Genomic DNA, 12865 nt, shown 5'->3' on the forward strand with positions numbered 1-12865 from the left:
AGGTGGAGGAGCAGAAAGGACAAGCCACAATGACACTTGTCCCTTATTTTATTAGCCTTAATCCACGTGCCTGAAAAATACTAGTGCAGACATGTCCTGGTGGGCTTTGCCAACTCACAGGGTTGAGCAGGGTTTCCCAACCTATGGATTGCGACCCAAATATGGGTTGCCAGTACATTTCAAAAGGGTCACCAAGTGTCTCCCCAGGGAGCTGTTAAGGAGCCATTCACACATTTGAAAAGGTACCCGACTGGGCACCTCCGCAGATGGCTTAGTCTTAAGGAGCCATTCACCTGAAGTGGTACTCAACTTGTCTGCAGCTGCCCTTGGACTGCCTCCGCGCCGGTGAGCTCTGTATGCCAGGCCTGGGCAGGGAGGCAGCTCAGGCTTTATTGAGGAGCCTGGGGAAGGGGCCGGGACTGTGCTCTGCAGGTCCGGAGATAAACACTGGGACTGTGCTGGGGGATGCCAGGGTAGGCATTGGGACTGTGTTTGGAGCCTGAGGGTAAGGGCTGGGATTGTGTTCGGGAGCCTGGGGGGAAAGGCTGGGACTATGCTGGGGGGAGGGGAAGGTGGCGGGCCCGGGGAATTGGGTTGCAGCGGGAGGGCGCCTGGTTCTGGGGGAGGGGCACTGGGTTGGATCAGGGGACTGGGGAATACCTGTTTCTAGTGGAGGGGAAGGGGATTAGGTTGTGGTGTGGGGAGGAGCTGGAGGGTACCTGGCTCTGGGGTAGGAGAGGGACTATTTTAGTAAATTTTGTGATCTGCATATATTTGCATATCTGCGGCCGCACTAAGTTGCAGCCCTCGTCATGTGCTACGGGTATCATTGTGGCCCCCAGAGCTTCCAAAGTTGAGTAGCCCTGGTGTAAATAACAGCCAGTAATATACGTCGTCTCAGACTTATCACATCGCATCGCATAATCATAATGCGTGTAAGTGCTTTCGTTAGTAAAGCAGCAATCTGGTGTTTGCTTGGCGCAATCTTACTGTGTGCATGTGTTTTTGTTATTAATACGGCAGGGGATTGTAAATTTCATTTTGCCCTTGGTTTGAAAAAATGTCTTCAGCAAAAAGAAAGTATGTTGACAAATACATCAGGTATGGATTTATTTGGATAATTACAGCAGAAGTGAAAAGGCCGCAATGCGTCATATGCATGGAAGTTCTTTCCAATGAATCTCTGAAATCAAATAAATTGCAACATCATTTAAATACTAAACACCCTCAATTTAAGAGCAGAGATGTGGATTTTTTTTAAACAAAAAGCAGAAGCTTTCAAGAAATGCCGACTTGATGTCAAGAAATGCCGACTTGATGTTGGTGGGCCTTATCAGCAACAAAAGTTAGCTGCCATAGAAGCCTAATACATTGTAGCATTGAAAGCTAAGAAAGCACATACCATAGCCGAGGATCTAATAGTTCCCTGTAACAAGGAGATAGTCCGCCTTTTGGTAGGTGCAGATGCTTTGAAAAAGCTGCAACCTTTGTCCATGTCCAATAATACAATTAAGCGTAGGATTACTGACATCTAATGACATCAAATCTGAAGTAATCAAATAAATTAAAAATTCTCCCAAAGGATTATTCAGTATTCAGCTCGATAAGACAACGGACGCGTGTAATCTTGCACAACTGATGGTGTATGTTCGGTATATTAAAAATGAATATGTAAAAATAATTTTTGTTCTGCAAACTGTTGGAAACTATGACCACTGTACAAGATGTGTTCAATATCTTGAATATTTTCTTTGAAGAACATTCCATTGAATGGAAAAACTTGTGCGGCATTTGCACAGTTGGGGTTACTGCTATGCTTGGTTGCAAGCCTGGATTCCAAACCCTAGTTAAAAAACTTTTCTCCAAAAGTAATTGGAACTCACTGTTTCATCCATCGGCAAATACTAGCAACTAAAACTTTACCTTATTTCTTTGAACCAGGTATTTAATAAAATTTACAGCTTTAATACTGTCATTAAGTCCAGCGCACTCAGAACTCACATATTTAAAAACCTTTGTTCGGAACTAGGTTCTTTACATGGAGTATTATTGTTTCACACTGAAGTAAGGTGGCTATCAAAAGGCAAAATTCTATATCAAGTGTTTGAGTTATGAAATGAACTTAAAACATTGCTTATGTCACAGAACAAAACTGAGTTTGAATGTCTGTATAAAATAGTATACCTAGCAGACATTTTTGGCCTACTTAATGGTTTAAATGTGTCACTTCAAGGACCAAATTCTACAATTATCGGATTATTGGAAAAAATAAAATCCTTCAGAATGAAACTCCAATTATGGATTTCGAAAATTGATGTGTGTGTGTGTGTGTGTGTGTGTGTGTGTGTGTGTGTGTGTGTGTGTGTGTATATATATATATTTCCAACCCTCGCAACCTTTCTCGAAGAAAGCACAAATGACATTAATATTAATAACGATTTGCAATTATTGATACAGGAGAATTTGAGACATTTAAACAATGAGCTACTCTCCAATATTTTCCAGATACAGATGGAAAGTTGTTTGTTCTTGCAACAAATCCTTTCAGTGTGGATGTTTGCGATGTACCTGAAGGCACCCAGGAATAATTTATCAATATGATCAACAGCAATGATATAAAAGCAGAGTTCTTAACCATGCCAAATAATCAGTTCTGGATCAGACGCAGAGTAGACTACCCACTTTAGTCAGAAGTTGTTTTGAGAATTTTACTTCCATTTTCAACAACTTTCCTCTCAAATTTGCTTACAATTAAAAACAAATATCGAAATAAATTAAAAGTGGAAGATGATCTTCAATGCACACTCACCACAATTCCAAGGACACAACAGTTAGCAAAGCAAATGCAAGCTCAACCAGCCCATTAATTTAAGTTCAGGTGAAACTGTTTGGTAAAATACTAAATTTCACTTGTTTTTTTGAATAATGTGTATTATGTTTCTAATATTTTTGTAACACCTGTAAGACTCTCAGGCGCTGAGTGTGACTCTCAGGCCCTCCAGCTCCCCAGCCCCTCCAGCTTCTGAGTGTGGGGTTTAAGCTGAGGGGGGAGCAGTTTGGGGATGAGTGTCTTTCCCCCACAACTCAAAATAAATGTAGTGTTATTTTATTATTACTGTATTTCATAGAAAAACTGAAAATAACTACTATGAATATATAAACAGGAGGGGACACAATTTTATATTCTTGCCTCAGGTGAAAAATTAGCTAGTTACAGCACTGTCCCCCTGCCTCCCCTCTGTTTTTTAATTGCCTTGGGTCACAAAGTCTTCCTGAATTGTCAAAATGGGTCCCCATCTGGAAAAGGCTGGGAACTGCTGGGGTTGAACAATCCCCCAGTTATTGAAGGGAGGTTCCAAAGAGGATGGAGAAAGTCTGTTCACAGTAGTGACGGATGGCAGAACAAGGAGCAATGGTCTCAAGTTACAGTGGGAGAGGCCTAGGTTTGATATTAGGAAAAACTATTTCACTAGGAGGGTGGTGAAGCACTGGAATGGGTTACCTAGGGAGGTAGTGGAATCTCCATCCCTAGAGGTTTTTAAGTCTCAGCTTGACAAAGCCCTGGCTGGGTTGATTTAGTGGGGGCTGGACTTGATGACCTCCTATTCCAGCTCTATGATTCTATGGTATCCTGCAACTGAATTAGAGCTAAGCAGTTCCCATCGTATGATGCTTGTGCAACTGTCTCTGAATTAGAAATCCTTAATTGCAGCTCCCTTGCTGATTAATGGCCACTGAACACCCTTCTAAGAGTGGTTTGGTTGACAGGACAATGGGTTTCAGCAGATCATAAGATCTTACATAGCACACTTTGTATGAAATATATCAATTATATATTATAGGAAATATATCATATGATAGGAGTGAATATGGGGGTTCCAAGGTGATGCTTTGACATACACAGTGCCAGTATTCCCTGCTGCCTGGTAGTTCTGATAGACTGCCTCACAGCATATATACCTAGTCTGTGCTGGCAACTTTGTTAGCCTTACAGTGAAGGGAATCAAAGCAACCTTAATAAAAAACTTTTAAACTAAAGTTGCAGCCATCACTTCCACGATCATAAAAAAGCATGAAGACTGAAGTGTACAAACTACACTTTCCATTTTATTTATTATTTTATGTACTTCACCACACGTTCCCTCTTATTCAAGTAATCTTTACACTCTTTTCCTACATCTTATCTTTTTCCTGAGTATGGACCTCTTCTACTTCTGCTATATTTAATTTGTCAGTTTGGATTCACATTTCACTTGGGCTGTTTGCTCACTCATGACCTCACAACTCAAGAGAATTCACCAACAGAAGATGATTACGTGGCCTAGTACCACTGTCATGGTTACAGGACTGGCTGCAACCCTGACCCTTTTTTAGTCTGAGTACAGCACTTCATGTGTCAGGCTACATGCCTTCACCTCTCCTGGGAGGAACTCTGCAATTCTTCCACTCCTACACCAGGTCCTGGACTAGAACACCCCATGTATCAACAATGTTTACACAATAAATATGATTGGGCTCAGACCATGTTGAAATCTAATGCCTTTAGAAAATACAGTGAGCAAACCACTTTCTTTAAACCAAAGTGTTTATTTCACAGTAAACACAAAGCACCCAGGAGGGGTGGGGAGGAAAGAAACCACATCTTAGAACAACTCTACACACAAATCTGTCTTACCTAAATGCTCACTACCTAAATGCTCACTATCCTCTCATTGGTTCAAATTTTAATACAAGATGTCAGGTAATCACTGATTAATAATAAGGATGTTAAAATGTGGTTAATTGACTTGTCGACTAATCGATGTACATTTCAGAGGAGGAATGTGGAAGTGCTTAAGAGCACCTGCTGGGGTTCTTGTACATTTCAAAGGAGGAATGCTGAACTCCACATACAGCCCAGGCCAGTGGGAAGTCCCGCTGCATGTCTGCTTTGAAATGCACAAGTCCCCAGGGTGGGCTCTCGTACATTTCAAAGCCATGGAGCCCAGAGTCAGTGGGGGAGTTACAGTCCCCTGCTGACCCCAGGCTCCATGCGATGCTGCATGTCACTAGTAGCCCGGGGTCAGCTGGAGACTCCCCAGCTGACCCCAGGCTCCACAACAGCTGCCCCTTTGAAAGGCGCAGAGGCAGCATTTTAAAGACACAGCTGACACTCAGCTAATCCGCAGATCAGCTGTGAGGAGGCTGCCTCTGAATCGCTGCCTGTATGTGTTTCAAAGGGGCAGTGGAGCCCAGGGTCAGCTGGGGAGTCCACAGCTGCCCCTTTGAAATGCCACCTTGGGGTTTCCAAGGGCCAGCGCTGCACACCTGTCACTTGGAAGTACCCCTTCTCCCCCGCCCATTGCTGCCTCTATTTTATAAAGGCAGCAAGGGGCGGGGGGAAAATATTGACTAGCCTTTAACATCCTTAATGAATAATGATCAATATAGTAAAGTACAAATAGAAAGATTATGCATAAAAAACCAGATCAGAGAAGTGACTTCACAGTTTGATCTCACACACCCATAAAAACTCTCCCTTTAATATGCCATGTGTGTTTACAGAAAAAAACAAAAACAAAAAACATTGACCCAAAGAGCTTTTTGTTATCTGGTTTATCTAATTAATAAGCTAAGGCATATGTAACCAAGTCAGTGACAGAAAACATCTATAAGGTCCTTTCTTGCTCTGCTCATGTGGAGCCCCCCTGCCACTCTGTGCTGCTGCCTCTGTATCAGAGGCAGCAGGGTGAGGTGCCAGGTGGGAGCTGGTCCGCAAAGTGAGTCAGTTTAAATATCAGCTCCCCTTAAGGACCAGCAGCATGTCGCCCCACACTGCAGACTTTGATACAGCAGCCCCTGTCTGCGGTGATGGGGGTGTCTGAGCTCCTGGACCCAGCATGAGCTGCCTGCCTACCTGACTCCTAAAACACTTTAAATGCAGAGCTACAGCAGGGATAGGTCCCAGACCTGGTGCAAACTGGGACTGAGCTGGGCTGCTGGCCAGCTTGGCAGGGGCAGGGAGAGAGAATGCATGAAGTTTATAGCATTAAGCTATAAGGTTTTGCTTACTGGTTAATCAGTTAATTGACTGTACTATTATAACCCTAATTCCCGATAATGAGCTATTTGGATATAGTCTGTATGTTAACTTTAAGGTATCTGTTCTTCAGTCTTGTGGTTCATTCTGATTTTGCAGGTTGACTATCAGGAGGTAAAATATTCAGAGAGAATAGTTCTTAACACTGTCATCTAACAGTCCTCACTTGCTGAGGGAGGATTTCCTGCTTCCCCCACTTCCAGTACTCTGTCTTCTATTGAACTCAACATATTCATAGAATAAGCATTCCAATAAAGATCTATCTATATAATTACAGAGCAGCTAATTGTTACTCTCTCTTATTTCCATCCCAAGATACTTGTTAGAGCTTTTCTTCGGGATGAATTTGTGCCTAAAAAAGGACATTTTAAATCCGTCTTACTCATTTTTTGGATAAATTACTGGATAAAGAACTAGATTTCTGCTACTATGTAGCAATTTCCTAGAGATATTCCAGAGATCAGCTAGATCTTTACAATGAAAAGCACATTTTGCTGTAGACAACTTAATCTTGGCATGCTATTCAACTGAGATTAGGTCAGTATATCAGTTTAAAATAACACTGGTCTACAATTTTTTAGAAGTCGTCTGCTTCAGAGATAAATGTGCTATTATGTATTTTGATGTGCTGAATTCAAATATGACAATTAAAACAACTGATTGGTTACTATTTCCAAGATATTTAAGTTTTTACATTTTACGTCTATGTATATTGTGTAGATAGTAGAGTTTTAATCATAAATTGTAAACCTAGGTCTTTTTAGGTGTTTATGGTTGCTTTACATGATAATATTTCACCTGTCTTGTTTATGTAACACTTTAAAAATCAGCAAAAGGGTTATATAAATAAAATTTATTATGAAACAAAAAGGCAAAAAACTATTATGTACATAGTTTAATCCTATTCAGTGTCTACTTGGCGCTTCTTGGCTTGTCTCTTGTATTCATTAAATGGAGCATCTCTTGTCACTGTCCAGCAATAGTCTGCAAGCATTGATGGGCTCCATTTGCCCTGATAGCGTTTCTCCATTGTTGCAATGTCCTGGTGAAATCGCTCGCCGTGCTCGTCGCTCACTGCTCCACAGTTCGGTGGAAAAAAATCTAGATGAGAGCGCAAAAAATGTATCTTTAGTGACATATTGCAACCAAGGCTTTTGTATGCCTTGAGGAGGTTTTCCACCAACAACCTGTAGTTGTCTGCCTTGTTGTTTCCGAGAAAATGTATTGCCACTAACTGGAAGGCTTTCCGTGCCGTCTTTTCCTTGCCATGCAGTGCATGGTCAAATGCATCATCTCAAAGAAGTTCACGAATCTGAGGACGAACAAAGACACCTTCCTTTATCTTAGCTTCACTTAACCTTGGAAATTTTCCACGGAGGTACTTGAAAGCTGCTTGTGTTTTGTCCATGGCCTTGACAAAGTTCTTCATCAGACCCAGCTTGATGTGTAAGGGTGGTAACAAAATCTTCGTTGATTCAACAAGTGGTGGATGCTGAACACTTGGCTCCAATGACTGTCGGAGTGGCCAATCTATCTTGATGTAGTGGGAATCTCTTGCATGACTATCACTTTCGCAGAGAAAACAGCAGTACTTTGTGTATCCAGTCTGCAAACCAAGCAAGAGAGCAACAACCTTCAAATCTCCACAAAGCTGCCACTGATGTTGGTCATAGTTTATGCACCTCAAAAGTTGTTTCATGTTGTCATAGGTTTCCTTCATATGGACTGCATGACCAACTGGAATTGATGGCAAAACATTGCCATTATGCAGCAAAACAGCTTTAAGACTCGTCTTCGAAGAATCAAAGAACAGTCTCCACTCATCTGGATCGTGAACGATGTTGAGGGCTGCCATCACACCATCGATGTTGTTGCAGGCTACAAGATCACCTTCCATGAAGAAGAATGGGACAAGATCCTTTTGATGGTCACGGAACATGGAAACCCTAACATCACCTGCCAGGAGATTCCACTGCTGTAGTCTGGAGCCCAACAGCTCTGCCTTACTCTTGGGTAGTTCCAAATCCCGGACATGGTCGTTCAGTTCTCCTTGTGTTATGAGGTGTGGTTCAGAGGAGGAGGATGGGAGAAAATGTGGGTCCTGTGACACTGATGGTTCAGGAACAGAAGTTTCATCCTCTTCCTCTTCTGACTCAAATGAGAATGATTCTGGTGCATCAGGAACTGGCAGTCCTTCTCCTTGGGGTACTGGGCGTATAGCTGATGGAATGTTTAGATAATGCACAGTCCACTTTTTCTTCTTTGACACACCTTTCCCAACTGGAGGCACCATGCAGAAGTAACAATTGCTGGTATGATCTGTTGGCTCTCTCCAAATCATTGGCACTGCAAAAGGCATAGATTTCCTTTTCCTGTTCAACCACTGGCGAAGATTTGTTGCACAAGTTTTGCAACATGTGTGTGGGGCCCACCTCTTGTCCTGATCTCCAATTTTGCAACCAAAATAAAGGTGATAGGCTCTCTTAACCATAGTGGTTATACTGCGCTTTTGTGATGCAAAAGTCACTTCACCACAAACATAGCAGAAGTTATCTGCACTGTTCACACAAGTACAAGGCATCTCTGCTCACTTTGGCTAAACAGAAATGTGTCCCTTTGCAAAATCAAACACTGACAAATAAGAGAGCACGACACTGTATGATTTCTAGAGCTGATATAGGGCAATTTGTTCAGCAGAGTGATGTAAGCTTTGTTATGATTGCATCATCCATGACTTCTAGGAATAACATGATGCAATTCATATCATGTATGATGCAATACCAGCTATTGCATCATTCATGGTTTTGCCTAAAAAGCAAGTACTGTCCAAACCCAGTCATAGATTTATTCATAGATCCAGTCAAAGATGTATTTACTCATTTCTGGTTTAAATTGAGATCCCTTCCCTTTATAATTCACTTATCCTCCGCCATTCGCAAGTCAAGGGTCATATATACTGACCCAATAGCATATCTTGAAAACTAGAGCCAATCAACAATTTTAAGCACCATTTTCGTTCTCAGTGACCCAGAATTAGTAAAGTTTGACTACATTTATTTCAGAAGCATTTTGGCTGTAGAGCAGTGTTACAGAGCAGCTAATTTTGTTACTCTCTCTTATTTCCATCCCAAGATACTTGTTTGAGCTTTTCTTCAGGATGAATTTGTGCCTAAAAAAAGAGGACTATGTAGCACTTTAAAGACTAACAAGATGGTTTATTAGGTGATGAGCTTTCTGTGGGCCAAACTTGGGTTTGTTTTTTGTTTCACTTACACCAGACTAACAGGGCTACATTTCTTTGCCTAAAAAAGGACATTTTAAATCCGCCTTACTCATTTTTTGGATAAATTACGGATAAAGAACTAGATTTCTGCTACTATGTAGCAATTTCCTAGAGATATACCAGAGATCAGGTAGATCTTTACAATGAAAAGCACATTTTGCTGTAGACAACTTAATCTTGGCATGCTATTCAACTGAGATTAGGTCAGTACATCAGTTTAAAATAATAATTTAACTATGAAGATTCATATGGAAAATGTTTAGCTTATAAATGTTATCACTTATTTGTATTACTTGAGCATATAAAAGTTAAGGCCTCAGTGTGCTAGATATGGTACAAACTAGTTCACACGTATAAAAGGTGTAAAAATCCCATGAAGGGCTGCTTAAAAGCTTACCCTCAAAATGATTAAAATAGTTTAACCACGGAACACAGAAACAACTTCTCTCACCACCAAACGACAGATCATTTACGATGCCATACTTCTCTCTTCTCCCTACCAGAAGCTCATCTCAGCTCCCTTTGCAGTACAGAGCAAGTCAAATCTCTTCAGCGTGCAAAAGTGAACAGTGAGAAGCAGCAATACCACTTACACATCCACGTTAAGTACATTTCACGGCACCGGTCAGCTTTCTTGCCTTCTGTTTAGTACGTGCCACTTGTTACAGATTATGTGTGTGTGGCTCCAGAAGGAACAGCAGTTGCTCTTTCCAAGAACTAGAGCTAAATCGATAAAGCCAAGTACCAGAGAGCACCATGCAGAGAACAGCCCAGCAGCGTGAGGAGGACGGAAGGTGATTGTAGAGGATACCAGAGGTGTTTCCCTCCTCTCGTGTCTAACAACCAGGCCGTACAAACAGCAGGAAGTTGCCATTGTGATGTCCCCGACAGAAGAGTGGCCGTTTCCCCCCGCCCGCATTTGCTCCTGGAAGTTGGCTGCCCAGCACACACAACAGAGGGGCCGGGCTCCCTTTCAGGATTACTCCCCTCTCACCTACCCGCCGCATCGCGACACGACCCAGGAGCTCACGGTGACCAATTCATCCCCACACGACAGCAACACCACAGCCGCGGCGGGAGCGGCCAAAGACCCAGGGGCCTCCCCCTGGACCGCCAATGGTGGGGGGGCCCGGCCAGCACCTTCCCATCTCCAAAGGGGGCCGCCGCGGTCCCTGTCAGCGCCAGAGCTCTCGGGTCTCAGTCCCGACGCTCTCCCGTGCTGTCGCGACACAGCAGCGCCCTGAGCCAGCCCGGGACGTGCGCTGAGGGAGGGGGGACTTACCCGGTGTGCAGTGCAGGGGTGAGGTCGGCGAGGGGACGGGCGAGGAGGGCGACGCCGGCGGCTGCAGCTCCTTGGGGGTGGTGGGGCAGGGGGAGGGCGCGGCGGGGGGCAGCATGAGGTAGCGGTCGGGCTGCGGCAGGCAGCGCTGGCAGAAGGAGTGCAGGCAGGGCAGCAGCTTGGGCCGCCGGCTCTGGATGTGCTGCCCGCACACGCCGCAGGTGTCCAACAGGTTGAGCTGGGCCGCCTCCCCGCCGCGCTCCGCCGGGCCCTGCCGGCTCTCGGCCTCGTTCTCCCCGCTCAGCGCCGCGGCCCCCGCCCGATCCGCCGGCCAGGCCCCCGCCGCCACCGACACCGTCGCCTCCATTGTCCTTGCGCCGCCTGGCGCCTTCCGCCGGGAGGAGGTGGGGGGGGGGGGAATACGACTCCTCCACCGGCCGCTCCGCACCCGGCAGCCCCGGCTTCGCGCGCGCGCGCCCAACCGCCCCCGGGCCGCGTCGCCAACGATCGGACCCTGCCCCCCTCCGCCAGCCGCCGTGTTTGTTAATCCTGGGAGACTGCACCCGCGCGACACGGCCAACGGCTACCCGGGCCCCGCCCCCTCCTGCGAGAGAGGGGCTCCCCCCCGTAGCCCCGCCCCCTTATTGTACGTCGGTTCCGCCCCGCTCCTCCCACTGGCTCATCCCCTTCCCCCCGCCCCGCCGCACACAAGAGACTCCGCCCACCCCTGTACAACTCCACCCCCATCAGTCCCAGTACCGCTCCAGCTGCGTACGGACACCCGCCTTCCAGCCCCGCAAGCGTCCCAAGCCCCGCCCCCTCTCCTCCCAAAGCCCCGCCCCTCACCCTTCTGGTGGGTGTCCCGCCCCTTGGAGACCTGCTGGCTGGTCTGTGACTGAATCCTGGCCTGGCTTCCCCATGACCTCACTCCTTCCCGAAGTGACCTCCCTCTCCGGTCAATATACTTGGCTGGGTGGGAGAGGAGGGAAGAGTGTGTTGGGGGGGGGGGGTATCCTGCCCCTTACTTCCTCCTTGCTCCTTCTAGGCTTGCTACCTCTGAAAAGCTAAAAAACGTGGCATCCCTCGCCTCCCCACGAGACAAGACCAACCCAACCATAAGACAACTGTGCCCCTTCAACTGTCACTTATAGTATCTAGAGAGAGCACATCTAGATAAGAATAATAACATCGCCCCTCTCCTCGCTCTCCCCAGACTCAGATTCTCTCTCACAGGCAGGATGCACTTCTTATGCAGGAAGATTCCGTTGTTTTGATGTGTTATTGCTTAAACTGTGGAAGTGGGATCACTGCAGCATGTTTAACTGGACAGAATTTTTTAACATTAGATGTCCCACTGTGTTGTGATAATATTGTACATCTTTAGATGCACCTTAAAAAACAGCAGATTATTTTTCTGGCAGTTGACAAATCCATACATAAACCAGACATACTGGTCAATTATGGACAAGGTGGTAACCCAATCCCCTCCTGTTTTCAACCAGCTGTTTCCTCCACCTTTCCTAGGGACACTTTCTGTCTCTCCCATTCCCTAGACTTTGGCTAGAATAAGTAAGATGCAGGGTTTGGGGTATTTGGGTGACCAAAGAGCAAGTGTGAAAAATCAGGACAGGATGGTGCATAATAGGTGACTATATAAGACAAAGCCCTCAACATCAAGGTTATCCAGCCATGTGGACACCTTGCTTCAGCATTGTGCTGTATAGGAACCTGCCAAACAGAGAACTGTTCCCGAATAGATACAGGGGATCAAACCCCCAAAAGTTTAGGAGATTCCCACCTAACTCCAACATCTAGCCACAGGGATTCTCTCTCTTTCAATACTTTGCATTTTGTAGACCTTGTCATGCCAATTAAAAAGTCTTATGGCTCATGTCTTTATGACTTTTACCCTACGGCTCAATCTAGGCCAAACCACAAACATTTTATACTCTGGAACAAGCATTTGGGGTGTTTCCAGACTAGCCTTTACAGATGTGCCAACTACTTGAAGTTAATTATAAATCAATTAACTCAAAGTGGAAGGAAAAAAACTACTGTAATACAGTAAGCTGCTAACCTAATTATCTCTCTCCTCCCTACTCCCTCTCCATCCACAAAAGATACTGCCTCCACATCAATTAATCAGGTGAATGGGCATAAGAAGAGCATTAGTGTAAAAAGCTTTTAATGATGTAAGACTAATTTTTTTACCACACAGAACAAT

At 45.0% G+C, this 12865-nt stretch overlaps 1 protein-coding gene across 5 annotated transcripts in view; it reads right to left on the bottom strand.

The window, feature by feature from the left end:
• Positions 1 to 11254, bottom strand: part of TRIM24 (tripartite motif containing 24) — a 114869-nt gene extending 103615 nt beyond the window's left edge. For 2 of the 5 annotated variants that reach the window (XM_075939513.1, XM_075939505.1), the window contains exon 1: positions 10645 to 11253. In XM_075939513.1, the coding sequence (XP_075795628.1) occupies positions 10645 to 11008 (364 nt within the window). In that variant the 5' untranslated portion in view covers positions 11009 to 11253. Of the gene's footprint in view, positions 1 to 9955; positions 9990 to 10107; positions 10136 to 10644 lie in introns of those variants that run through there. The other 3 variants (XM_075939521.1, XM_025178951.2, XM_025178950.2) reach the window with 3 other exon arrangements.
• Positions 11255 to 12865: the final 1611 nt, after the last annotated feature.

The sequence above is a fragment of the Pelodiscus sinensis genome, chromosome 1 (assembly GCF_049634645.1).
Source record: "Pelodiscus sinensis isolate JC-2024 chromosome 1, ASM4963464v1, whole genome shotgun sequence".
Taxonomy (NCBI): domain Eukaryota; kingdom Metazoa; phylum Chordata; order Testudines; family Trionychidae; genus Pelodiscus; species Pelodiscus sinensis.